The sequence below is a fragment of the Cyprinodon tularosa genome, unplaced genomic scaffold (genome assembly GCF_016077235.1).
Source record: "Cyprinodon tularosa strain WSP-4 unplaced genomic scaffold, ASM1607723v1 ctg370, whole genome shotgun sequence".
Lineage (NCBI taxonomy): Eukaryota > Metazoa > Chordata > Actinopteri > Cyprinodontiformes > Cyprinodontidae > Cyprinodon > Cyprinodon tularosa.
The window spans coordinates 203,317-230,248 of record NW_024039086.1 but is presented as its reverse complement, the minus strand read 5'-3'; the positions used below and the strand labels follow the sequence as shown (position 1 = coordinate 230,248).

The window sequence follows — 26,932 nt, the reverse complement described above, 5'->3', positions numbered from 1 at the left end:
TTTGAACGGCCGGTTCACACCGATGTAGAGCGGTGGAAGTTCCTTTGTCAGACCTCCCGGGATAACAGTGAGAACAGCGTTCATTTGTTTCACCATGTTTTTCACATCGGCTGTGAGATGGGCATGCATGGAGTCCCAGATTAACAGCGATGGTGATGCGTGAAAAAAACCACCTGGTCTCCTCACATACACCTGCCTCAGCCACGCTTTCATCATCTCCTCATCCATCCAGCCCTTTTCAATTGCCTTAATAACGACTCCAGCTGGAAAAGTCTCTTTAGGCAAAGTCTTTCGCTTAAAAATCACCATAGGTTCATATACACAATCCACGCCCACACTTCCCCCTTTAGCGTTCTCATGGCGGTCTCAACAACATCCGCAGTAACAACACACATAGGGCGCACCGCACATTTTGAGGGGAAAAAAAGACGTTTATATGCGCCTTATAGTGTTGAAAATAGGGTACAATACCTGAACTCCCTGGCTAACCAAAAGACAAGGAGAAAACAGTTTAACTAAAATGGCAGAGAACCTCTACCAGCTTCCACTGTGAGCAGAAAACACTTTAGTTAGATAATTATTCCCATAATGATACTCTCAATTAGGGCTGCAACTAACGATTATTTTAAAAATCGATGAATCGGCCGATTATTTTTTCGATTAATCGATGAATCGGACAAAAAAAAAAAATTTATATTAACCTCTTTATTCCAAAATAAACATTTTAGACAGAACAAACAAGCACACAAGTACAGGTTGCTCATTAACTGTACTGGTGCAATATGAAAAATAAATGTTTGTGTAAAAACTACGCAAACTTACATGAGAAATGTAGCTGTACATCCACAAAATATAGGCTACTTTGGTTCATAAAGCGCAAAAAGAGACAGGCATTTTTGTTTTTTAAAGCCCCTAAGGGGTTCAACAATAGGTCCCCCCATTTCAAGAAATGAGTTTTTTTTAGACTAGAAGAGTTCTGCCTTTTAAGACAGGAAAGTACAGCAGTTAAAGTTGCTGCTTGAGAAAATACTGAACCATAGAGATAAAAATAGCCCTGTGATTCAAATTATAAATTGTATTTGGAATAAAAATAAGAGAACTAGGGGTGGTAAAAAAACACATCCTCCAAAGACAGATATTTACATGGGAATGTGGCAGATAATTAATTGACATATTACTGATCTTGCTGGATTTTGTTCTGCTTTACTTCCATAAATTGCAGGATCTTCTTTTCTTTATCTTTGTTAGAAGATTTAAACTTTAAAAGCCTTGCCCTCATAATTTGCAAGTTAATTTATTTATAAAGAAAATATAAACGCTGCTTAAACAAATGTAAATGAAATTAAAAGTAAAATAAGTAGCCAACCTTATCACTGTCTGTAACCTACTAACAAGGTAAGGAAAGCATCAGATGAGCTACCTGAGAAACTAACGTTACGTTTCCCCTCTTTAAAATGAAACAAACATGGTTACTCATCCTGCTGATCAGCTCTCTTCACTGCCATCGAAGGCTCCAAAGTGTTTTCTTTTCAGGTGCTGCGTCATAACAGTGGTGCTTCCGTGCCATGTTAATTTCTTTTGAAAAAAGTTGCATGTTACGACTTTTTTCACTTTACAAAGCGCAGGCTATTTTAATTATTGTGATCAATTTGCGCCGTCAATCCCGGCGCATGCGCGCTTCATTTGCAGTCTGGACGCTGAGGGTAAACTCCTCACTAAAATCCTGCGGCTCTGACTGCCGCGCTGAGAGGGATTCCTGTGGGAGAGGGAGAAAGGCGTTGGGATGGGGGAGGCGCCCCACGGCAGGCAAAAGCCGCCAGTGACACCGTAAAAAGTCGCCAGATTTGTCGCTAGTCGCTTTTTTGAAAAATAGTCGCTGGAGGGGTCTGAAAAGTCGCTGAGTTGGCAACACTGCAACTGCGGCGCTGACTCGCTCCGCCATATTTTTTTTTCTTCCCCCGGATGACGGCGGCGGCGGATGACGCATTAATCGCGCGACACAACTAATCGATGATTAAATTAGTTGCCAACGCTTTTAAAAGTCGATTTTTATCGATTTTATCGATTCGTTGTTGCAGCCCTACTCTCAATATATGCTCACAGACAAGATCACTTCAGATTAAGGCCTAGGGAATAAGAGAAAGAGAAAGGGCCTGACATCTCAGGTTTGAAGCTCTTTAGGGGGCTGCTGACGAGTTCCAACACCTTGCACCTGCAGCATCCAGGTAGACCTGCAACACAAAGAGAGAGCTCTCTCCTGAAGAGAGCCCCTAGAGGTCAGTGACTGTAGCAGTGAACTCCAATAAACAGATGTTATCTGACAACATCTTTGGCTTCCAGAGGGGATGAAGTGGTCTCTGATCTCTCCTAACGCCCCCACATGTCGCTCTGGCCCTCTGCTTTGTCATCAGGATGCCAGAGATCCACCTCTTTACTGCCTGATTGATTGCCCTCCTGCAGCGTGAGTTTGCACTAATCAAACAGGGATCACTGCTGGAATCACCAGCAGGATCTCTGGGTAGCAACCAAACTCCAGATTATTCCAGCATACTGGAAGCTTTCCAGAATACTTATTTCTTCATTTCTACACCCCAGTCGTTCTGAATTCATCAATTTTTTCACAAATTAGATCCCCCCCTGAGAACTCAGTGCATCAAGATATATAACAGACACAAGATATAGTATTGTTTAACTGTAAAAACAATCTAGAAATAAGTCAGTATTTCTTAAATTAAGTGTAGTTGCCCTTAATTTGAGTAGATAAATTAGACGATCTTTTTTCTTTTTTTATTGGTCAATTTAATATCTAAATTATGTTATTAGTTATAATCAACAGTCTTGAAAGTTCAAAGATACAAAACAAATATAAAATGTTGTCTGATTTCACTTTTAGGTTGAATTTCTGACGTGAAGGTTTAAAATGAGGCTCCTTTTATCGTACAGAGGAATTAAAAAAAGACGGCACTGGCTTGGGGGGGTGCTCTCAGGAGGGGTGTGTTTAAAGATGAGGAGGGTTTGCTAGCTAACCTTTTTGTTTTTTGTTTTCTTGTTTTTTTTTTAGATCAGATTGGAAGGAACCCCGGACTGCAGGCTATTTGGGAGGATGAGAAGCAGAGGAGGAGGGAGAACAATCAGTCCTCCCAGATAGAAGCTCCTCAATCACAGGGTGAGGAGGAAGAACTGTTTAAGAACAGTTCTTAGGTCTGATTAAAGAACACGACTCTGTTTTATTATCAACATTCAGGCAGGTTCACCTGCAGGTTGTCCTGGAAGAACAATTAGAAGGAATGGTAACAACTGAGGGACTCATAAAGCCGGGCGTACACTGTACCATTTTTCACCCTTTTGGCCCGATTTTTTTTCAGTCGTGCGAGAATTTTTCGATCGGCCCGGCTTTCAGATTGATCGTGCGTTGTGTAGTGTACAGGGGGTAACGAGGGGCGATCAGCCTCTCACCATCACCTCACCGATCAGGAATAGGGGTGTAAATCACACCCATCATGGCGATTCGATTCAGTATCGATTTCCTGACCCAACGATTCGATTATTTTCGATACTCAAGAATACACCACGATACGATTCGATTCATTTTTTGTTTGTTTTTTTGTTTGTTTTTTTAACACCTTACAGGCTGGACAATGTTTCAGATTTGAAATAAATCAATGAAAGCTGTAATATCGTTATGCATTTTATTTGAGAAACAACAGGAAATAACACAAGTAGAAAAGTTGCACTCCATCTATTCCTATTAAAACCTCATTCACTGAAAAATAATAATCCCCCTGCGTTATAGATTCTGAAAGGCCTTGCATCAAAAAACACTGCACAAAATCAGTGCAATGAGTGCAATGCAATACCTCGGCTCCAGACGTCCCGCCCCCTCCACAGACGCTCCGCTGCTCCTCTTTTAAATTGTAGCTGACCGCAAACAGTGCTGCAGACAGGAGGCCGGCTTGTTTTGTTTTCATGACCGAAATTGCAGAAAACAACTCGTGAAGTTCGACCCGCTAGAAGAGCGAGGTGCGCGAGAACGCTGGGACCCTTTTTCCAGCTGGATCTCCGCTCTTTTTGGCCCTCATGTCCCTCCGTCGTCGGACTAAACTCGCCCCCACTACCTCACCGCCTCGGCCGTATCTAGACCCACAGTGTGTAGCCCAGACCACGCTGCAATATTGAGCATAATTTAAAAATGTCTGTGTCAAGCTCACTGCAACACACTGCTGTAAGAGTATAACCAGGAAGCACGGTAGGAGGGCAAAATAGGTTTAGCGCCACCGCAGCACAGGAGGGAGAATTACGCCCAGGAGCAAATGGATAAAAATAGACCGGAGGAAAAAAAAAACATGAATCGATTCTTTTGCGGACGTGTCGATGCATCGGATCGTCGACTGTTGGATCGATGCATCGATACAAAACGATTATTATTTACACCCCTAATCAGGAATCGTGAGGTCAGGAGAAAACCAAATATGTCTGAAATTCAGTCGACTGTCGTAAGGTGGTAGTGGGCAAACAAGGATTCTCAGATAAAACTAGGGGTGTAAATAATAATCGTTTTGTATCGATGCATCGATCCAAAAGCCGACGATCCGATGCATCGACACGTCCGCAAGAGAATCGATTCATGTTTTTTTTTTCCTCCGGTCTATTTTTATCCAGTTGCTCCTGGGCGTAATTCTCCCTCCTGTGCTGCGGTGGCGCTAAACCTATTTTGCCCTCCTACCGTGCTTCCTGGTTATACTCTTACAGCAGTGTGTTGCAGTGAGCTTGACACAGACATTTTTAAATTATGCTCAATATTGCAGCGTGGTCTGGGCTACACACTGTGGGTCTAGATACGGCCGAGGCGGTGAGGTAGTGGGGGCGAGTTTAGTCCGACGACGGAGGGACATGAGGGCCAAAAAGAGCGGAGATCCAGCTGGAAAAAGGGTCCCAGCGTTCTCGCGCACCTCGCTCTTCTAGCGGGTCAAACTTCACGAGTTGTTTTCCGCAATTTCAGTCATAAAAACAAAACTAGCCGGCCTCCTGTCTGCAGCACTGTTTGCGGTCAGCTACAATCGGGGAGAGGTGCAGCGGAGCGTCTCTCAAGGGAGCGGTGACGTCGACACTCTGAAGCCTTCTTCTTTTTTTTTAATGGCGGTTGGCAAACAACTTATAGGTGCATTACCGCCACCTTCCAGAATGGAGTATGGACCAGAAAAACTATTATATTCTCCCTAAAATACCCGTTCTTCTTAGAAAATTAAAAATACTACCAAAGACTACATCCCCAGATGACGTTTGAAACAATTCCCTTATATCTAGTTTATTTTTATTCCTGTCTAACTCTCTATGCAACATCTCTCTTTCCTGAGTATATTTATTACATTCTAAAAAAATATGTTGGACAGTTTCTCTGGAGCCGAGGTATTGCATTGAACTCATTACACGGATATTGTGCAGTATTTTTGCAGTATTTTTTGATGCAACTTCTCTACTTCTGTTATTTGCTGTTGTTTCTAAAGAAAATGCATAATGATATTACAGCTTTCATTGATTTATTTCAAACTTGAAACTTTGTTTAGCCTGTAAGGTGTAAAAAAAAATAATAATAAAAAAAAATAAAATTACCGATTAATCGAATCGAATCGAATCGTGGTGTATTCTTGAGTATCGAAAATAATCGAATCGTTGGGTCAGGAAATCGATACTGAATCGAATCGCCATGATGGGTGTGATTTACACCCCTAGATAAAACCATAGAAGCATGGGGGGATGCAGTAAATTTGAGTTCTTTCTGTAAAACTGACAGACCGTAGTAGCCATGTTTGTTCAGCCATGTCTTTTTCTAAATACGTCGTCTCCTTTACTTTTTAGGGCTTTCAGCACAAAATTGCACAAATTGCAAAAGGCAGCGCGTTTCACTCTAGTGAGCTTCATGTTCCTCTTCTACTGGTTTGGTTTCTGGATAGACGAGTCAGAGTAACGCCATCTCACTGTGGAGCTGAGGACAATGTGGTATTTTAGACGTACAGTGTGAGCAGGTAGATGCCATTTTTTGGCCCTGATACCTGGCTGTGCAGTATCAGCCGATACCATATGTGTGTATATATGAAGAACTGCATACTGCTTGGATGTAAAATAATTGCCATCATGGTTTGTCAAGCTGCTGCCTTCCTTTGTGAAGCAGGAAAAAGACTAATACAAAGTGAATCCAGTAGAACTTTTTATTCCCTACCTGGAATGGATGACAATAGTTGAATAAACTTTTGGCTCTCAAAATGGTATTGTGCCCTATTTGTTGGTGCTCGCTGATACTGATAACAGCATTTTAGTGCTGGATCGGGGCCCCGCCCGATAGTGGTATCGGTATTGGTGCAGCACTATAGATCGCATCAGAGCGTTGGTTCGAACAGTTTTAGAACATACATCGTGAGCTGTGAACCTTGCGGTTTCATCGTATAGTGTGAGCTGTAGCTGCGTGCAACAATTAAAAAAAATCACACAGTGTATGCCCGGCTTTAGAAGTAAAACTTAACTAAATTAGAAACATGATCAAAGAAAAACAAACAAACCTAAATTTGCTGAAAGACTGATTGGCAATAGCGGCTGGCTAGCCCCAGTGGTCTGCAAACAGACAGCCGGGGTTCTTATCCCAGCTGGGGGGATGAGCTGCCAGGGTGGGTCCTTAGGGAAGAGCCTTCATGCTTTGGGGAGTGGCAGCCTAGTGTTTAGGGCATTGCGCTTGTGCTCTGAGTTCCCACTCCCACAGACTGCCGCTCTGGGTCCTTGAGCAAGACCCTTAACCCCCGATTGCTCAATGGGCGCCGCACAATGGAAGCCCACTGCTCCCCAAGGGGATGGATTAATGCTTTGTTGTTTTGTTTCTTGTTACTCTGCATTTAACCCATCCCCCCTTCATTTCGTTGCTCTGAACTTGTTACAGTGTGATGACAATAAAAAGCTGGGTAGAAGAAGAGAAAAGGATCTTTGGCTGAAATTAACAGCACCTTGTTGGTAAAACACTAACATTCTACCCAGCATAGTGGTGGAGGAGTGATGATATGGGCTTGTTTTCCAACAAAAAACAGCTTACCAACATCAGAAAAAACCCATAATAGTGACAGAAATAAAGAGAGGTTTGTAAACATCTAGTCAAAGTCCAGACCCCAGCCTTCAGGCAGGACGATAAGAGAACTGTGCAGAAAGAAGGCCTGAAAAAAAAATGTATTTTTTGTTCCGTGTTGTTTGTTGGAAAGATCGTGATACAGACAAACCTCTTGGCTTTATTAAAGGTATTGTCGAGGATTTCCGCAATTTTTTTAAAAGACACGCCCTCTCCACTTTAAAAAAAATGCACGTGCACAACCCTGTACCCGCTTCCTATAGTGAACACCTATTAAACGTGTGCGAGAGCATGCACCATTTCTCCTGGTGCACGCTCTCTTTTAAAGTTGCTGTTTGTATCGCTCATACAAGATAACTTTACAAAAAAAGGTTTGCAATTTTTCCACTATGTCAGACTCAGCACCGGTAAGTGGAAATGTGGCCGAGCGCGTAGGACGGCCTGATGTAAACATGACAATTAGGAGGACTTATTTTTGATGATTTTATCTTGAGACTGATTTAAGGAACATCTTCCACTTCACCTTTAAGGCTTTAACTGTCACAGACTGTATTGATGTATTAGCACCGTTTGGTTTAACAATAAAAGAGAAAATAACTGAATTCCTGCGGAGAAGTAAAATAAAATCTCCTCTGTCTCTGTTCCAGAGCGTAGCTCCGTCACGTTAACGGACAGCGAGCAAACCTTCCTGAAGAGACTGAAGGACATCCTGAGGGAGAACAAGTTTGATTTGTAAGTTTCTGCCTTTGTCTGTGGTCTAAAGAGATGGTTGAAACTTTGCTCCATTTCCCTAAGGACATCTGGAGAGGAAGGCTGACAGTATTAGAGCAAGATGCTCCTGATCATAGAGAGAAACTTCCCACCAAACACCAAATGTCCCTTTCTGCTGCCAGCTTTCCTCTGAGTGCAGCGGAGGTGGAGCTGGAGGGAAGGAAAACTAGGGAAAGTGAAGTCGGAGCAGATGTTGGAGAAAAGGGGCGTGCTGAGGTCATCCACAGACGCCTTCTTCCTCTACAGCCTCACAGCGTTTCCTCTTATAAATGAAAGTAAAGTCGGCTCTGCATCTGCACACTGCTTATCGGATCCAGATGGCTTCCATGGACTAACCTCGGATCCCTGATCGCAGCGCAGCGCTCTGTGCTGACTGAAGTTAGGAAGCGGAGCAGGGACATGCTTAGTGTTCACAGACTCCTACATTCTCCTAAAGCCGCTTTTATTCTGAGAGAAATTATTTGTTTAGTTTTTTGTTTGTTTGTCGGATCCAGACATGATGCAGTTTCACATTTATAGCTACAGGGAAGAAACTAAGTATTTGCTAGTTTGCAAGTTCTCACCACTTAGAAATCATGGAGGCTCTGTCATTGTTATCGTAGGTCCATGTCCACTGAGAGACATAATCTGAGATAAAAAATCCAGAAATCACAATATATGATTTTTTTATAACTATTTATTTGTACAATATAGCTGCAAATAAATATTTGAACACCTGAGAAAATCAATGTTAATATTTGGTAAAGCAGCCTTTGTTTGCAATTCCAGATTTTTTTCCAGTGTGTGGTTTACACTCCAAAAAATGATGCTTCTTAGAGTTAAATAAGATTTTTTTCTCTTAAAATAAGATGAATAGATGTTATGCCATTGGAATTAGATAATATAGTTGTTTTTTTATCTCACATAAAACAGAAATCCTCTTAATCTATTGGTAAATTTTCTAACTTACTTCCTCAAAAAAAGGGAAATTATGCTTATTTGCAGAACAAATCAATTACTTAGATTCCATGTTCTGCTGTTTTAGTTGTGTAGCAATCACAATGTTCAGGTGTTTAACACCAAAACACTTTGAAAAGCATCCACCGTCAAGCATGTGGGAGGTAGAATGTGCTTCTAAGACGCGATGCCATTCAGGTTGGTCCACTTCTGGTGCAGAAGCTAAAATAAAGAGAGTAGTAAACGTTTCAGAGGAAAAACCTTCTTTTTCTGTAAATATTAACGAAAAACTCCTCAAATGGGTTAATAGCTTCAGCCTGGTTCAAGTGTTAAATAGGGATGCACGATATAATCGGCCCCCTATCGGTATCGGCCTGTATCGGCCTTAAAACTGAATATCGGACATCGGCCACCCCACCGATATTTAACCCGATATTTGATCAGCTTCTGAGTTTCTAAAGTCTAAAAAAAAAAAAAAAAAAAGTACTACTTCTTCTTCTTCCTCAAAAACTTCTTTTTTACAGACTTAAAAACTTCTAAAGACGGATAAAATATTGATACATTAAAATATCCCAATATCTTCATATGCTGATATATTGCCATTTAAAAACACCATATCAATCTCTTTTACTAATGAAATATTGCTATATGTCATCGTTATGCTACGACATCCCCCGAAAATTCACGAAATTTAGCCATATTTTTATATGTTGATATATTGACGCGGTATCGATCTATTTTACTAACAAAATCTCACAAGAATTTGCAAAATATCACGAGAGTTTGTAACAGAACGATGAAATTTCATGAGATTTTGAAAGTAAAATAGATCGATACCGCGTTTTTAAAAATCTATTTGATATCAGCATATGAAAATATATTGGAGTATATTATTTTTCAAAGTGTCAGAAATGGATAACAAAACTGCTATTTTCAATGACTACTTATTTTTGTCCAGCTTTAACATCGGTATCGATATCGGTTATCGGCTACATGAGTTTTAAAATATCGGCATATCGGATATCGGCCAAAATCCCAATATCGTGCATCCCTAGTGCTAAATGACATCAAACTAAAATCAGTAAGTAAAATAAGTAAAAATGTTTTAAATTAAGTGTATTTACCCTTAATTTGAGTAGTCAAATGAGATAGTTTGTCTATGGAATGAGCATTTTTAATCTTAAAACAAGATAATTAGATAAAATGCACTTGAAATTGGACAATGCAATTGTGTTTTCTTATTCTAAATGTAAATCGTCTTGTTCCATTGGCTAAATGTCTCTTTTACCTCCTCAATCCAAGAACAAATATTTTAAGAAAAAATGACTTATCTAGATTTAGATTTCTTCCAGTGAAGCATCAGTTAAGCTGCTCTGCTCAGGCGCATCAGGAGCAGTGATGATACCGCCCACCCCCCCAAAAAACTGAATAAATAAAAAGAAACCAGAAAAAGAAAGAAGGTTTTCAGTTGCATGAGATCATCATCATAATGTCTGCTAGGAAGTTTGTTGGTGGTGGGCGTGAACGCAGGGAGGATCCATCACCATCACCTTCTGGCTCACCCTATGATGGGGATGAAGTCTGGAGGAGAACTGACAGTTTAAGCTAGACGCCACAACTTATGAGTAACTTACACATAACGTGTGTCAACATCAGAAAACTTTCCTGTAACCTGTGGCCCACATATGGCAAACGCTGGCTAACGTCTCAACGTACTCGCCGCATGTCGACGTTTGCCAGCGTGCTTCAGCGTGCTCCTAACTTATCTAACATATGCCAGCATTTTTGCCACGTTTTCTGTACGTCAGGCACACGCTGGTCTAAATCGTCATGGTATGACAGGAGCTTAAAGCAGCAATGCAGGAGAGGTACCTGAGCCCACCATCTTACTTTAGGAGGATTAAAACCCCTGAAGGGAAAGTAATCGCCGGTAAACTGCAGCTGACTTTACAGGTCTATAGTTTTTATTGCTCAAGTCTGTCATTCCAGATGCTCGAAGTTATGATTGACGTTTAATGTGCTGCAGTAGAATAGTTCCTTTCTCTAACCCTGCGGTTCTCAAAGTGTGTGGCGCGACCCACTGGTGGGGAATTGAGACGTGACAGGTGGGGCGCGCCAAGTTCCGGTGTGTGTGTGTGTGTGTGTTGTGTGACCATAAATGTAGAATGTGTGAGAGCAAACTGTCCTTATAGCTGTATGTTGCCGCTTTTTAGACCAATCAAACCCACCAAGTAATCATTACTAGCCTACATGCAGTCTAATTAAAAGAACATTAGATATGAGAAACATTTCACCTGGAACTGAAGTGCCAAAATGATGATTGACGTGACGTCGGCATATTATTTGTAATAATGTTGTGTGTTGCCAACTCAGCGACTTTGTCGCTATATTTCAGACCCCTCCAGCGACTCTTTTTCAAAAAAGCGACTAGCGACAAATCTAGCGACTTTTGGAGGCTCTGACGTGAAAGCATGTATCGTTCCTTTTCTTGTCCTCCAGCGGCAGGTGCTGCCGTGGGGCGCCTCCCCCATCCCCACCCCGTTCTCCCCCGCTATCGCAGGAGTCCCTCTCAGCGCTGCAGAGACACAGCATGTTTACCCTCAGCGTCCAGACTGCAAATAAAGCGCACATGCGCCGGGATTGACGGCGCAGGTTGATCATAAATAACTGAATTTGAAATATTTTATCTTAAATAAATAACGGCGTTTGATTCACACAGCAGCATGTTAATGTTGTACCGTGATTTGTAGGCTCCTTGGTGGACCACAAGGGAAAAAAAGAAAACGTTTAAAAAAGTTTAAAAAAAATTGTAACTCCGCCATAGTGTCTCTTTATGGTTCATTTTGCCGGTCACAAACCGGGTAAGGGAGGAGGGTTAGTATTGTAATAAATTAAACATTAATAAAACAATAATAATAATAATAAACATTAATGGACAGAAAAAAGTAGCTCTATATTATTTGGGTGTTTTTACTCACTTTTTGTCTCTCTCTAACAACGTTATTTCTCCCACTCCCATCTCAGCTGAACATTGAGCATGACTTGAGAGTGGCAGTATCAAGCCTGCAACCCCGTTTTGAGAAACTGTGCAATGCAAAACAGGCTCATCGCAGCCACTAATGCAGGGATAAATAGACCTGTCTTGCCAGATGGATTTCATTTCTTTTCTTTTATTAACAGATTGCAGAGTGGCACTTAAATTTTTTCTATCTTTGAGCTTGATACAAATTTTGACACAGCTGCATTTTTATTTTCTTTATTTTTGAGCTTGCTGTTATTTGATGTAGATAGTTTGTATTTAGATACTACTTGTTACTTCAATAAAATTGGAACATTTTAAGATTGTTGCATATTTCATTAGTATTGTGTTGGGGCGATGGGGACAGGCGGGGCTTGAAAATTCCCCCTTGTCCAAAGTGGGGAATGACAGAAAAAGTTTGAGAACCACTGCTCTAACCTGAACAAAAGCAGCCAGCTCATGTCGTACATCTTGGTTTTATGTGTTATTACACTCTGTTTCTTTTTTATTTCATACCAAGAGAAACCAGCGGGTGTCTTCTGCAACAACCAGCAGCCCGTCTTTTGCAACAGTGTCTCTTTTGTCTGTGTTTCACAAGGAAAAAAGTCCCAGAAGGACGTTCCTTCAGTGAATCATTAAAGCCAAAGCTGTCTCAGAAACCATAAGGAGCGTTTTAACTTCCTGTTCTCCAAACCGGTGCTGGAGGGAAAAGGGGGTGTGTCTATTTGCTGAAATGTGTTAATCACCGCAGTGATCTCCAGACGCCTGCCAGGTTCCCTCCCTCGCCGCCTCTAAAGTCATTAAGCAACAGACTAATTAAGAGACAGACTGTGGCTCACGCTAGCCGACTCTCTGGAGCCTTTTCTTCATAACAAAGTCTCAGAATATCAATCTGTGGGGGGAAAAAAACTTGATTCAGTTTTCTTTTCTTTAGATCCACACCCATAGAGTTCTCTGCTCTGAGTTTCTGTAGCTTTCTGCTGATTTTAGCGCCACTTCCTGTTCCTCAGCATCTGCTGGAGACAGCTTTGCAGAAAAGGGTGTTGCTTTTTAAATAAACCTTATCTGTCCTCCTATAACCTCACCAATACTGAAAATAACTTCCCTTTGTAACGACTTTAACACAGAAGAGTGCAGCCATCAGGAGCTGGAAGCGCTTAAAGTGTGCTGTGTTCACAATGGAAAAAAATCGGAATCACCCACTTTTTCCACGGCGCAGCCAGAGCAGCAAAGATGCTTCGGTCACACATCAGATCTAAACTTCAAGCATCAAAAATGAAGCAGCACGCGTGTTTTTGCTGCTCCTGCTGCTTACGGCCTGAACGTAGCATAAGTGTCTCTACTATGGAGTGAATTTTGCTCCATTATTGCTGCAAAGAACACATTTTGAAATCCAAAATTTGGAAAAACTTTGCTGTTTACTCAGATTTTTAAACCTTTTTTTATTTTACTTTTATCCCTTTCAGGTTGAGTTTTACAAATTACATTATTTTGAAATTATGTTTTCCACATCTTCACTTCTGAGGGGGACTTTCCTCTGGAGTGAGGACTAGAGATGCATTTCTATAGGTCTGCTAGACGTAAGAACTTAGAGACGTTATTTATCCCCTGGGATTACTCCTTCAGGGAAATTCTGGTTCCTGTAGCTTATAGAGTAGAAAGAGTTGAAGCAAGATGCCATTAAAGATAAAAAAAAATACTACAGATAATATAAAAAGAGTGTATATAGTACAAAAAAAAAGAAAAAAACTTGTAATGTCCTGAATTATGTTTCCCTTAGATATAGAAATATCTGCACAGTAGTGCACAGCTAAGGGAAGACTGCATAGTAGTTGACTTGGATTTTTGCACTCGTTCAGCAGAAAGGTACTGATCTTCTATATTACCCACGTTTTGATTGGTCAGGGTCCAGCGTTCGCACTGCGCTTTAGTAAATGTGATCTAGAAAGGCAATTTCAAAAGAAAGTAAGAATACAATTATTCAAAATAAAATCTAAGTTCTCAAAACTTTTTTTTTTTTATATAAAGTTTTTCAAATTTTGATTTCTGTAAAATAATGGAGCAAAATTCTCTCCATACTGCCCTCCTTGCAGCCCTCCAGTCGTTTTAAAAAGGTTTCATCAGCATGTGATCTGGACCTCGATTCATCCTTCGGATAGCGGTATGATTTATTCCTGCAGCTCAGTAGCTGGAGGACTTTTCATGCTGATCTTCCACCACTCAGTGTGGGATTTTAACCTCTAACCTTATGGGTTAAAGGTTACACTTTTATTCATCATCTTTTAAAAGCCTTTCTCCAGACAGTAGCAACAACTAATAACCCAGTTTCATACTGTTGCTATACGTGCAAACCTTTGCAACTTGTTGTACGTGTGCGAGAAGCCGCTCTCTACTCTTTGTTTTAGTGTCAGGGTCTAAGTGGCGAGTTGTTGGGCAGAGCGGAGGAGGGAAAGGAGCCCAGTTGGCAGCTTGTAGCTGAGAGCAATCTGTAGGGAAACAAAGTCCCGTTGGCCGCTTGCCTAGTTTCCATTCATATTCCTCTCGTCTACACGGACTCTCAAACAAGGCAGCGTCGCTCGCCCGTATGCACGCCACACATACAGATCATCAAACAACAGAAACTCTGAGCTGTGCAGCCCTCCCACATTAAACGAAGCACTTCCCCTGATTAGGACTAATAATAAAACATGACAGTTGGAGGCCAGAAACAAAGCGGCCGCAGCCGAACAGACGGCCCCTCTGCAGCTCACAGCGCTGTCAGCACCTACAAATCCATCTGCTTTAGAGAAACGGGCAACAAAATTTAAACTTTTTGGTTTTAAAGCAATGATTTGTGGAGAGACCAATCAATGGAAATTGATCAGTGATCGGAGGGTCACTTCTTAAAGTTTGATCTTTCCCTTCATCAAATGCATCAAAACTTAAAGCAATCCCCAATAATAAGATATTAGACTAAGACTTTCAGACTTTATTGTTGTTTTCTATACACATAGAGTAAACAAAACAACATTTTGTTTTGTAAAGCTTTCAGACAATTCAACAATGATCGAATTTAAATAGCGTGGACTAAAAGCATTTTGCAAAGACGCATTTTTATGGAAGTTCAGAGCAGTGCAAAGATAAATAGATATGATGCAAATATGCAATATTTTGGTTTGGTGTTGATCATGACCGAAATCATTGGATCTATGGAATAAATTCTGTTCCATATTTGTTATGAGAAACGTGTTTTGCAAGTGGAAATTTGGAAAAAGAAAAAAAAATTTTTTATTAACATTTTTAATAAAGGAAACCATACTCCAGAAATTAGACTTTTAAAAATGTTTTAATCAAAAAAGTCTCAATTGTAAGTTGGTGTTTTTGTTTAGATTTATTTTTTTTCAATTTAGTTTTTATATACAGGGTTTCCGTGGGTCATTAAAAATCATTTAAAGTCATTAAATTATTATTTTTTAAATTAAGGCCTTACTTGGCATTAAAATTCTTTAAGTTTGATATTCGTGGCATTAAAATTGCTTCGGAATAGAGGCTTGAGGCGGAGAAAAGGCTAGAGAATGGGGGGGGAAATGCAAATTTGAACCAAAGTGGCGGGAAAACGAGGAACTCGGAACATGGCTGCAGCCTGTCCACGGTGAGGTTGATGAAGGATTTTGCCGTGTGTATGTATATATATATATATATATATATATATATATATATATATATATATATATATATATATATTTAAGTCATGGGTGCTTGTTGATGGCATTAATTATTTCTAAGAGCATTAAAAAAACATTAAATAAGAGTTACTCATTCATGTATAAACCCTGTATATATTTTATTTTGCATACTACAGATATTTTGAAAATATATATTTTCTTTTTTCATTTTTTTTCTTTCAAATTTCTGTTTTTCGGATAAGGTTTAATAATTGATTGCATTCTTTTTGTGTTTCACTGATTACGTTCTCTTCGCTCTAAGCCCAACACAAACACTCGCTCTGAAACAATAAGAGTGTTGCAATTTGAAGATGGAAATTGAAATGAAAAAAAAAATAATCTAAGAAAACAACAACTTTGTTGATGAAGTAACTTTTTTTTTTTACAAAAATTGTTCAACAGTAATGGGAGAAAATTCACTCATTAGGTTTTTATCATGTAAATGAAGGAAGAAAAAACAGCCTTAAAAATCAACTCAGATAAAATCTGCAGCACATCAGGATTGGTTCAGGATAGGTTTCTATTTCGGACTGTTCAGTAAATAAGGCGTTAAAAGTTATCCATTAATGCTATAATCTGATTATTCCTCTGTTTATGGGCTGTGTTGGAGCGCTGCATCTCTGGAGCTAAAGGTATTCATTCCACGTCTTGTAAAATCCTCATTTACATGATTTTCTTTATTCAGAACCCAGGATTTGCCGTTGGATGATGAGGAGAGTTTCTCAGCAGAGCTCACCCTGCATCCTGACCAGCCGACCCCAGACGAGCTGCCCTGTACTGCTGCTAATGCTGTGCAGGAGCACAGGGACTCTCAGCCAGGTGAGCAAACAGCTTCTATAGAAGGAAAAACTACATTTGGCGTCTAAGACATAAAGAGAAATAAAGATGGTCGCTAACCAGCTGAGAACTTCTCCATCCAATCATCTCACCTGGTTTGCTTCGTTCATTCTGGTCCGATTGTGGCGTTGTAGACTTTGGCGGTTCCAGACAGGAGCCAGCTGCTCATGGCCCCTGTACTGAAGCACAAAATAAATTCTAATCATGTGATCTGGACCAGAATTAGTAACTGATGGGTCAATTGCACCCATTTCATTTTTTTTTTTTTTTTTTACAATTTTGTCTTCATTTTGATTTAAAAATTGAAGCGATAGCTTCAGTTGTACCATTTTCATCTCCTAAATGTTATTTTGAACCAAATGTAAAATAAAAAAAAATCTTTTTAACTCAGATTTTAATTATGATTTGAAAAGAAATGGTAATTTTCATTTAGTCAGTGTCAAAAATCTGTATTTTTCCTTAGTTATTCATGTACACTGACCTAATGACTTAGTCATCCGGGGAGGACTCAGAGTAGAGCTGCTGCTCCTCCACGTCGAGAGGAGCCAGTTGAGGTGGCTCGGGCATCTGATTAGGATGCCTCCTGGACGTCTCCCTGGTGAGGTGTTCCAGGCACGTCCCACCGGGAGGAGGACCAGGGGGAGACCCAGGACACACTGGAGGGACTATGTTTCTCGGCTGGCCTGGGAACGCCTTGGGGTTCCCCTCGGAGGAGCTGGACCAAGTGGCTGGAGAGAGGGACATCTGGGCCGCCCAACTGAAGCTGCTACCCCTGTGACAGCGGAAGAAGATGGATGGATGGACCGAATATTTTCAATACACAGCTTTATTTTATCCATGTTTCTGTTCTCAGACTCGGAGAGGAGCAGTGGGAGAGTCCCAGAGGAGGCGGTCGTTGATGAGGAGGCCATCCTAAGTCTTCTGGAGAGCAGTCAGACTTTTCTCCCACTCTCACAGACGTCCAACCACTCCCCGCTGTTAGGTACGGTGTCCGACCTTCTACTCAGAGCTTTTAAGCTGAGGTTTGTTTAACCTTCCTCTTGTGTTAGCTTTCTGCTGCCATCTGTAGTGTTAGCGGGTCATTTTGGACCCGAGTATTAAATCAGCCATAAAATACCCTAAAAACAATCTTTTATCATCCAATGTTTTTCTTAACTCTTGTATAGCTGATTGGGCTCCCTTATCTATGAAAAGATTGGTTTTAATATTTTTTTGTGGCCCCCTGGGCCTTTGTTTTAGCAGCATACCCCTTGTTTTCAATGTCTAAAAAGTGGTCAAATGAACCTTAAGAGAAGAAGGCAACAAAATAATCAGTTGTTCTGTTACCTGAGTGCAACTGAGAGATATTAAAACACATTTCATAATTGTTCAACAAAAAAAAGATTTTAATTTTAATATTATCAAATATAGTAACATCTATGGTGTTTCGGGTCATTTTGGACCCGTATATATTTACTTCAAGAAAAGGGCAAAAACAAGTCTTTCTTTTTCACACAATAGAACTTAAATACAATATTTATATTAGTGTATATTTACACTTTTGGTGTGTTCTTTGCAGATATATTTGTTGCAGGTGAAGCACACTGTGTAGGTTTTTCTGTCCATATTGCTAGGGCAGACCTGACACCTCTTTCTTTTTGAGCGAGGTGGTCTCACTGGCATTGTGGCTGTGGATGGAGTGCTTGAGGCAGGGCTGGCTGCAGAGGGGGAAGGTGATGCTGATACTCTTCTTGTTGCTGTGGATGTGGATGGCGTATTTGGTGACCACTGCAGCTGTCTGACCAAGTCTGCAGTAGCTGGGTCTCGGGGCACCTGTTCCCGTTGCTCAATGTGCGGCTTGACAAGGGAATTCCCGAGCTCCTCAAGAAACATTCTCCGCTTAGTTTTGGGTTGAATTCCACCCTTGGTGAATATGGGTCCACAACACAAATGCATTGTATGCAGACACATTGAGGATGTTGTAAAACACAACCATTGGCCATCTCCTGGTCATTCGCTGGCAAGTGTAGGTGGCAGTCAGCTTGTCCAGATTGTCCACTCCTGCTGCCCTTCACCAGCCACATTTCAGCGGGCAGCTCAGGTTTATTTTTTTTATGGTGCCCACCATGGTGAGTTTCCTCCTGAGAAGTTCTTGTCCAAGGTCATAGCATGTAAAAAAATTGTCACAAGTGATGTTGTGACCCTGCAGTCCAGTAGTCAAATCGAGGACTACCCGTTTTCCTCGTTTTTTTCAAGGATGCCGCTTGCAGATTTTCCTGTGTAAATCTGTAGGTTCCACGCATAGCTTGTTTCAGCATCACAGGCTGCCCAGATTTTTATGCCATATTTGCCTGGCTTGCTGGGCATGTATTGCCGGAATGGGCATTTTCCTCGAAAAGCGAGAAAACGTTCATCCACTGTCACCTCTGGCCCTGGGTTGAACATCAGTGGAAGGATGTGCACCCATTTCTCCCAAACATCCCTGATGGGAGCAAGCTTGTCAGATTTTGCTCTGGTGTATCGATTGTCAAATCTGAGGACTCTTGAGATCATTTGAAAGGTCCAAAGAGACATTGTTGCCCGTTCTCAGAGGCCTGCTCATCTCCATCGCTAAAATCCTGCGTGTCCTCTGCCTCATTTGCAGCAAATATGTGATCCAAAGCTTTATTTACAGTGAATCTTCTCCTTATCATTGCATCCTGTGAATTGGTGATGTGTACTCTTCAAGTCACCACCTCTACACTCAAATGGCTTGACAAGCCTGGACATTTCTCCCTTTGTTTGTTCTCGCAAAAAGGCAAAGACAAAAGGCCCTAAATGAAGCTCAAGTGGTTGGAAGAAGAGGCTGTTGGTTGATTGTGTGTTCATGATTACATTTAAGGCATTTTTTTTATTGTTTTATAATCAAAAAATTTTAACCACAAAAGTAATTTTTTTCACCAGAGCACTTTATAATTTAGTAAAAAAATAAAATTAGATTTTACTTTGTTTAAATAGAAGTCCTTGACAAAGTCAAAAAGTTTCAACGCAAAAAACAAATGTATGAAGTACTTTTATGTATGCTAAAACTCAAATGGGGTCCGTAGGGACCTTAACACCATAGGAAGGTTAAACCGCTCTGCTTTGAATGATCTATGCAGCAGGTTCTTCAATGTTAACCCAAGTCAGCCCCATTTTACTGCAGCGTTGCTCTAATTCCCCTCTCCTATCCTATCCAATCCCTCAGCTGTTCTTCCATTTTTAGATGAGAAGGAATCCATCCTTTAACGCGCCGCTATGATGTTACATTTCTCAACTGATTTAAGCCAAAATTTAAAGGAATATTCAATGGAACATTATTTATAACAAATACTCATACGTTTGCAGTGATTTAATTAACTTTGCGTTAATCAGTAAAAAAAAATAACAACAATAATTTTCGTTGCAATCACTGAGTCTGGGAGCGGCCATTTTTGCCCAAATATAGTAACCCCTCCCTCCTGCCATCTTCCAGCAGTGACGTCACGGTGCGGTAAGCCCAGCGCCATTCTCCCCGCTTTACAAGCTAAATCAATGGGAACTACTAGACACATCTGCAATCAACAACAATTATTGAAGGTTTCCAGAGGACTTCACCATTGAAATTCACCAGAGCTATAGTGAAACTGACAATGCCCACGTGCATGGCAGCTGGATGCTGGAATACATCGGGTAAAAGTAAAAAAAGTTATTTCACCTTTCTGATTCCTGATCCTCCATAGACGGGTTGGTCGTTGGATCGCCAACTTGAAGAGGGAGGATTTACCATCGAACTTCTGGCCAGAGAAAAAACACGTAATATGTAGCCAACATTTGGAAGAAGAATGTTTTCAAGATGACTTGGATAATAGCGCGTTGTGACAAACACCAGATACAGCACTGGGACTTGATCAACAGCCGATACCGCACCGTGACATCACAAACCAGTAGGTGGCAGTAGTGTTCTTTGACAAACATGGACGCCTCCAGTAAAGCACATTCACATGAAAATTACTCTTAATTAAAAACACTGATCATTTATTGAACAGGATGGAATAATTTCATATTTAAAGTACTTTCAGAAGTTTGAATTCTGAATATGAGCGAACTTTTCCTTTAAAGGATCCTGTCTGTGTCTAGAAGTTGGACTTCATCCCTGTTTTCCTAAAAACAAACAACTGAAGCTTTAAAAAATGCATCAAATCACAGCAGGACTTTTGGAAACAACCGTTTCAAATTCAGATTCTTCTCCTTTTCTCCGCAGAAAGCAGTCAAGATCACGCCCTCATCGATCTGCTGGCAGGCCTGGAGGATGACGGCTTCCACCGGTCCCCCCTCAGACAGGCCGCTAAGTCTCATTCGCTGGCTGGTGCAGCAGCCTACCACTGTAATAGTGATGAAGAAGAAGCCGGGCCGGAGCTGGCGAAGGAAGAGGCGGAGCTCAGTATGATCATGTCACAGCGGTGGGACAGCAAGCGCCATGGGAGAACTGACCCGCTGAGGCAAGTCTTTTTCTCTGCTTGAGGGAGGAAATGTTCACAGCTCAGCCTCCCTGCTGGTGGAGGCAGAGAGCCACAGACAGTGTGCCAGGCTCTGCTCTGCAGGGGGGGATCCTCCTGTAAAGGCTGGTGGCTGCAAACTTGGTGACTTCATGCAGACAGCTGCGTCTCCTAGGAGACTTTTTTTTTTTTTTGGCTTTAAATTAAACACTTATTGCCAGCTTTGTATTTCTCTGATTATGTTCAGGTATCTGTTGTAAAATGTGGCTTAAGACAATATGTAATATAATACCAGAATTGAAACCGTCTCCACAGGCCTGGAGTCAGGGATGCGGAGGATGGCTTCAGCGACGAGCAGCAGGAGTCCTCTGACGAAGACATGGATTGGAGCGGGAATCATTCCCTGTTTGCCGATCTGTCCATCCCACAGCTGGATGGGGCGGCGGACGAAAGCAGCGGTGAGAAGCCAGCCTCTCTAGCACCGGCTCAGGTGTTCCAGTCACTTCACGGCCCACCTGAAGTCCATCATCTAGGCCTGCAGACTGCTTCTGCAGACATTAGTGAGAGGAGGAGGTTTCCTCAGTGGAGGGTTAGTGGTGTTTTGATAAAGTGAAGGTTAGCTGAAATGCTGAGGGTACAGAAATTAAGCTCTAATGCTGAGAAAAAAAGTCAGTTCTTCTAGAGATACCTGTGTTTACCCTTGATTTGAGCAGGGTGCATTATATAGCTATTTTAGAGGTTCCAGTTATCCATCAGGACTGATTCTATTTCCAGGTTATTATCAGGTTGTGTAAAAAGGACCGGTTTGCTTTTCCATCAGCAGAGTTGGAGCATCATCATTAGTCCTGATAAATGTTAAATCCAGGTTATTCTGTTCAATCTCAGGCATAGAGTCAATTTAACCTTTCTAATAAATACAGATATTCCTCTATGTATTTGTGAGAATGTGCTCTCTGATTATTCAATTCAGTTAATTTCCAGAGTGCCAACTCACAACACATGTCATCTCAAGGCACTTTAGAGATACAATTCAACCAGTCAAACATACAGCCATACAGTCAAATTGATTCAAAGTTTTCTATCTAAGGAAAACCAGTTGATTACATCGACTCATTGACTCGAAGGGAATCTCTCACACTAAGCATGCTTGTAGCGACAGTGGAGAGGAAAAACTTCCTTTTAACAGGAAGAAACCTACAGCATAACCAGTCTGAGGCCGACTGGGGTTCAAGGCGACAGAAGCAGAGATACAACAGGCAACACACAGCCAGGCAGATGAAGAGAGCACATCCAGCCAGTCACAGTCAGAGAAACAGGACTACACTATAAAACAGGCCATCTCACTTCCCATGGAGTATGTAGTACGCTTTAGAGTGAAGGCTTTGAGGCCACGCCTCCTGGTTCAACATTAATGTCTGACCTCGGGGAGGCCAGTGGGAAACCTTTCCAGAGCAGCTGAAGCTGTCGTCCCCATGGACCAGAAAGAGGAACTGGACGTTTCTAACCGTAACCTGATAGAGCAGCGGTTCTAACCCCCACATACTATTTTTAGTTTATTATCCAATCATTATTCCAAAGGTAGAGTAGACAAAGCAGCTCTAAGGTCAGGCTCCACATCCAATCTCTTTGTGTTTTCCTTTACCTGAACCAGAGCAGAACTAATTTGACCTTTTTTTTCTCCTCTCTTTGCTCCTAGATTCCTCCTTAACGGACACAGGCTCCATGTCTCAGTCCTCGCTTACAGTCACAGAGAAGCTGTTGGGAAAAAACAGCCCTTGCACAGGAGAGAGCGTCCACCTGGAGCCGCCTTCGCCCGCTAAGATCCTGCTGTGCAAGCATCCTGAGCACAGGCCAGGCCGCGTTTTGGACACGGAGGAACAACTGGAAAACCCCTTTCAGTTGAAAAGCAGCCAGGACGGAGCTAGTGGGTGTTCTGCAGGTTTCAGGGTCAATAAAGAAATCCCGTACATCTTGCCAGTAAAGCACCCGATTCCTGGTAAAATATCCGCCCACTCCGAGGTCTCTCCCATTTGCATGGACAAAGAGGACATCCGTCCTTTGTATGCGTGTAACAAGAAGAGCTCCAAACCCACAGATAAGGCTGAGCTGGAAGGCTTCCCCTTTGCTGCTGGAAAGGTATCAAAACACAGGAAGCAGTACAGCAGCCTGGAGACGGTGGAGGCTAAAAGTTTGTCAATTTTCCAGAAACACAGCACCATCTCCCTCTGCTACCCGGACCTCAGAACCTGCTCTGCCAAGACAGAGCTGGAGTTGAGCACTAAGGAGAGAAAAAGCCCCAAAAAGCTCATGAAGGACGGCGAGTTCAGGGATCCCAGGGAGGAGGAAATGGCCCCAGAAAGCGAGGAAGGAGATGTCGGGGAACTCAAAATCAGATACGAAGACTACCAGGAAAATAAAACCGAGCGGACTATCGTGGCCCAGCAGGAAGCGCACTACAAGTTCTTCCCCAGTGTGATCCTCTCCAACTGTCTCAACAGAAAGAAAAGCGGAAACAAAAAGCCGGCGGACGCCTGCTGTAAACCAGAGCCATCCCCGCCTTGCAAGTTGAAGCTAAAACTTCCTAAAAAGAGGTTAGGAATGGCCGGCCATAGGAGCAAAGCACTGATGTGTCAGAGCCTGTCCTCTGACGGGCCGGTTAGCACAGAGCTCTCCTCCACAACGCCTGCTTTACACGATTCAGAGACCGAGGGGCCAGTTTCAGAGGACCAACCAGAATCACAGACCGAGGCAGATAAAGAGGCCGAGCCCGTCGTAAACAGGGAGTTGGATGGTGAGAAGAAGCCTGTCATTGACCTGATAGAACCAGAGGCGGTCGTCTCCAACCTCACCGTCGAGTCCTCTTTTTGCGAAGAAGCCAAAGACACAACCGAAGAGAATCTGAGCCTTGATCCGCCTTCATCTGCTAAAGTTAGGCACACTAAACCGTCAACACTGCCAGGAAGTAAATACAAGCTGAGGGCGAAACGGAAAATGACCACTGATGGCGACAGCGAGGACCACCCAGTTTCCAGTCGTTCCAAAAAGCCGGGCAAGCTTCCCGGGTGGCAGGAGACCAAGCAAAACAAGAGACGCAAGAGGGAGCCTCCTGTCATCATCAAGTACATCATCATCAACCGGTTCAAAGGACAGAAGAACATGTTAGTGAAGATGTCCAAAGTGAGCGCCGAGGAACAGCAGGTTGTTTTGACTCCTGACAAAATGGAGCGTTACAATAAACTGGCTCCTCTGAAGAGTTTCTGGCCTAAAGTACCAGAGTCCACAGCTGTCAGGTTTCCCATCAAAGAGCCCAAAGCTAAAAAAGCACCCAAACGGAAACCGAGGGTCAACAATGCCAACATCAACCTGATCAGCGGCTCCCCCAAAACGCCCGCGACCAAACGAGGAAGGATGAGACGGACTAAAGGCTGCCCAAGGCGGCCGGATCTGCCCTCCCTACCTCCACCTCGGCCGTCTTACTGCGAGCTTGCGGATGATACCGAGAAAGATTACGCTGATGTCATGGTAGAACTGGGCTATCTGTCAGACCGATCCCCGAGCCCCACTGAATCCACGCCGCCGCGCTGCTGGTCCCCGAGCGAGCCTTCCCTGAGCTGCTCAGAGAAGCTGATCAATCCGCTCAGTGACCCGTGTCTTAGTGCTGCTCCTCAGAAGCCTGCGACCAAACGAGCCCGAAACGCCAAAGCTAAGAGGTCCGCCAACTCTAAACGGACAGCAAAAGGGTCCGCCAAGTCCTCGGAGGCACAAGAGCCCAAAGTGGAGAAATCCAGAAAACGAAACGCCGCTACTCCAAGGCAGAGGAAGAAAGCTAAAGATGGAGTTGAAAGTCCTGCAACGTTTCCGCAGCCCAGAAGGTCCCGCAAGAAGAAAACCAGCGATTCATGTAAAGCAGACTCCCAGCAGCGGGTTCCTCCACCGAAGGATTCCCCTAAAGAAGTTCCTCCATCTCAGCAGCCGTTAGGCCCCGACCACAGCAGCGCCAACAGGGAGTTCACTCCTGCTCCCTCGACCAGCTTCGTCAAGCCGAAGGCGGAGGACTGTGAGACCTCCATCATGGAGGCCAACCAAAGTCTGCTGGCTCCGGTAGAAGTGAAGCAGCAGGGCTGTCAGACCGCCGTGGTGAAATCAGAGTCCTTCCCGGAGGAGAGCGCCGCCCCTCAGCCTGAAGATGTCAAGAGAGAAAACGGTTTTCCTAAAAACGGGGAGGTCCCTCCTCTCCCTGAGGTCTCTGGCCTGGCGGTGCTGAAGCAGCTCCTCCAGAAGAGGCAGCAGGGCCAGGCGCTCCCTCTGCAGGCGGTCGGCACAGACAGACACGCTGCCGCCCTCGCTCAAGCCGCAGTGCTGCTAAACCCCTCCGCCAAACCCATCAGGACCCCTGCCACTGCTCCTCGTAAACCCCGCGCCCCGAAATCGGCCGCTTCCAAAGAGAAAAGGCCCAGAACCAAGAAAGCCAGGACCAGCTGCACTCAGCCGGAACAGCCAGGGAAGCAGGACGGCAGCACGTCTGATGACTGCCTTCTCTTCTCCTCCGCTCCCAGCCTCGCCAGCTGCAACTTCATAGAGGACAGCCTGTCCCCCGAGCTGCCCCCCTCCTACACCTTCGACATTAACACCATCCACCAGGCAGAGTTCTCTAGCCCCTACAGCGGCAGTCAGTTCGTTTTGACCGACAAAAACCTCCCCGTCAAGTTCCTCAGTGACATCTGTCAGGAAGCGCCGCCTGCTCAGACGAAGTGCGTGGAGGAGCTCCCTCAGGGCAAAACCCATCGAGGCTCGGATGTGGGCGGCGCCAGGGCAGCCAGTCCAGAACTCTTTGACAGCTCTGGGAACAGAGAGCCTTTGGCGGACATCACCTCCCTGGATTGTGAGAGGCAGAGGGAGTGGGACCGGTCTCTGTTCAAACCTCACATCCTCAGCCCCTTCCAAGACTTCCACTGCGAGAGGAAAGAGCTCCTGTTCTCCGCCTTCGACCCCGTCATCCCTCTGTCTCTGAGCTCGGTGTCGTTCATCGACCAGGAGGGCTCCCCGACCAGCGAGCTCCAGGAGAGCATCGACGGGCTGACGTCCACCACGCCCAGCAGCTCCCCTCACTCTATCAGCTCGCTGTCACAGGCTAGGGGAGGCCAGCTTCACCGGGGGGCCGCAGGCGGAGCCCACGTCCTCAAGCCACTCATGTCTCCTCCCAGTCGGGAGGAGATCCTCAGCACGCTGATGGACCTGGACATGTCAGAGGCCACTTTCCAGGAGCCCTTCTGCAGCGACCCCTCTGACATCCCAAGCAGGCCAATGTGAGTTAAGCTCCGCCCCCTTAAAGTCCGGTGTTTCAGTTAGAGGAACTCCTTTATGAAGGAAAGCTGAGATGTCTCTCTAACTGCAGGGAGTTAAACTAATGTCCCTGATCACCATCCGCTGTCCACACCGCCATCTTTCAGTCCTTCCTTCCTTCCTTCCTTCCTTCCTTCCTTACTTACTTACTTACTTAGTACCTCTCCTTCTGGCTTAACTGCAAGAAGGAAACCGCAACTTCCCTAATTTTATCGTCCTTCTTTCCAACCTCACTTCCACGCATCCGTGCATTCTAATCTCTTCTTTCCTTGTGTCCTACCTTTCTTCCTTGTGTCTTACCCTTCTTCCTTGTGTCCTACCCTTCTTCCTTGTGTCCTACCCTTCTTACTTGTGTCTTACCCCTCTTCCTTGTGTCCTACCCTTCTTACTTGTGTCTTACCCTTCTTCCTTGTGTCCTACCCTTCTTCCTTGTGTCCTACCCTTCTTGCCTTTGTCCTATCTTCCTTCATTGTGTCCTACCCTTCTTACTTGTGTCTTACCCCTCTTCCTTGTGTCCTACCCTTCTTACTTGTGTCTTACCCTTCTTCCTTGTGTCCTACCCTTCTTCCTTGTGTCCTACCCTTCTTCCTTGTGTCCTACCCTTCTTGCTTGTGTCCTTCCTTCCTTCCTTGTTTCCTACCCTTCTTCCTTGTTTTTCTACCCTTCTTCCTTGTGTCCTACCCTTCTTACTTGTGTCCTACCCTTCTTCCTTGTTTCCTACCCTTCCTCCTTGTGTCCTACC

At 43.4% G+C, this 26,932-nt stretch overlaps 1 protein-coding gene across 1 annotated transcript in view; it reads left to right on the top strand.

The window, feature by feature from the left end:
• rev3l (REV3 like, DNA directed polymerase zeta catalytic subunit) overlaps nucleotides 1–26,932 on the top strand; it is a 94,795-nt gene that overhangs the window by 40,778 nt on the left and 27,085 nt on the right. Inside the window, exons 7-13 of the mRNA XM_038296500.1 lie at nucleotides 3,062–3,166; nucleotides 7,753–7,837; nucleotides 16,221–16,354; nucleotides 17,226–17,354; nucleotides 20,613–20,850; nucleotides 21,163–21,305; nucleotides 22,544–26,153. Of these exons, the coding sequence (XP_038152428.1) occupies nucleotides 3,062–3,166; nucleotides 7,753–7,837; nucleotides 16,221–16,354; nucleotides 17,226–17,354; nucleotides 20,613–20,850; nucleotides 21,163–21,305; nucleotides 22,544–26,153 (4,444 nt within the window). The remainder of the gene's footprint in view (nucleotides 1–3,061; nucleotides 3,167–7,752; nucleotides 7,838–16,220; nucleotides 16,355–17,225; nucleotides 17,355–20,612; nucleotides 20,851–21,162; nucleotides 21,306–22,543; nucleotides 26,154–26,932) is intronic.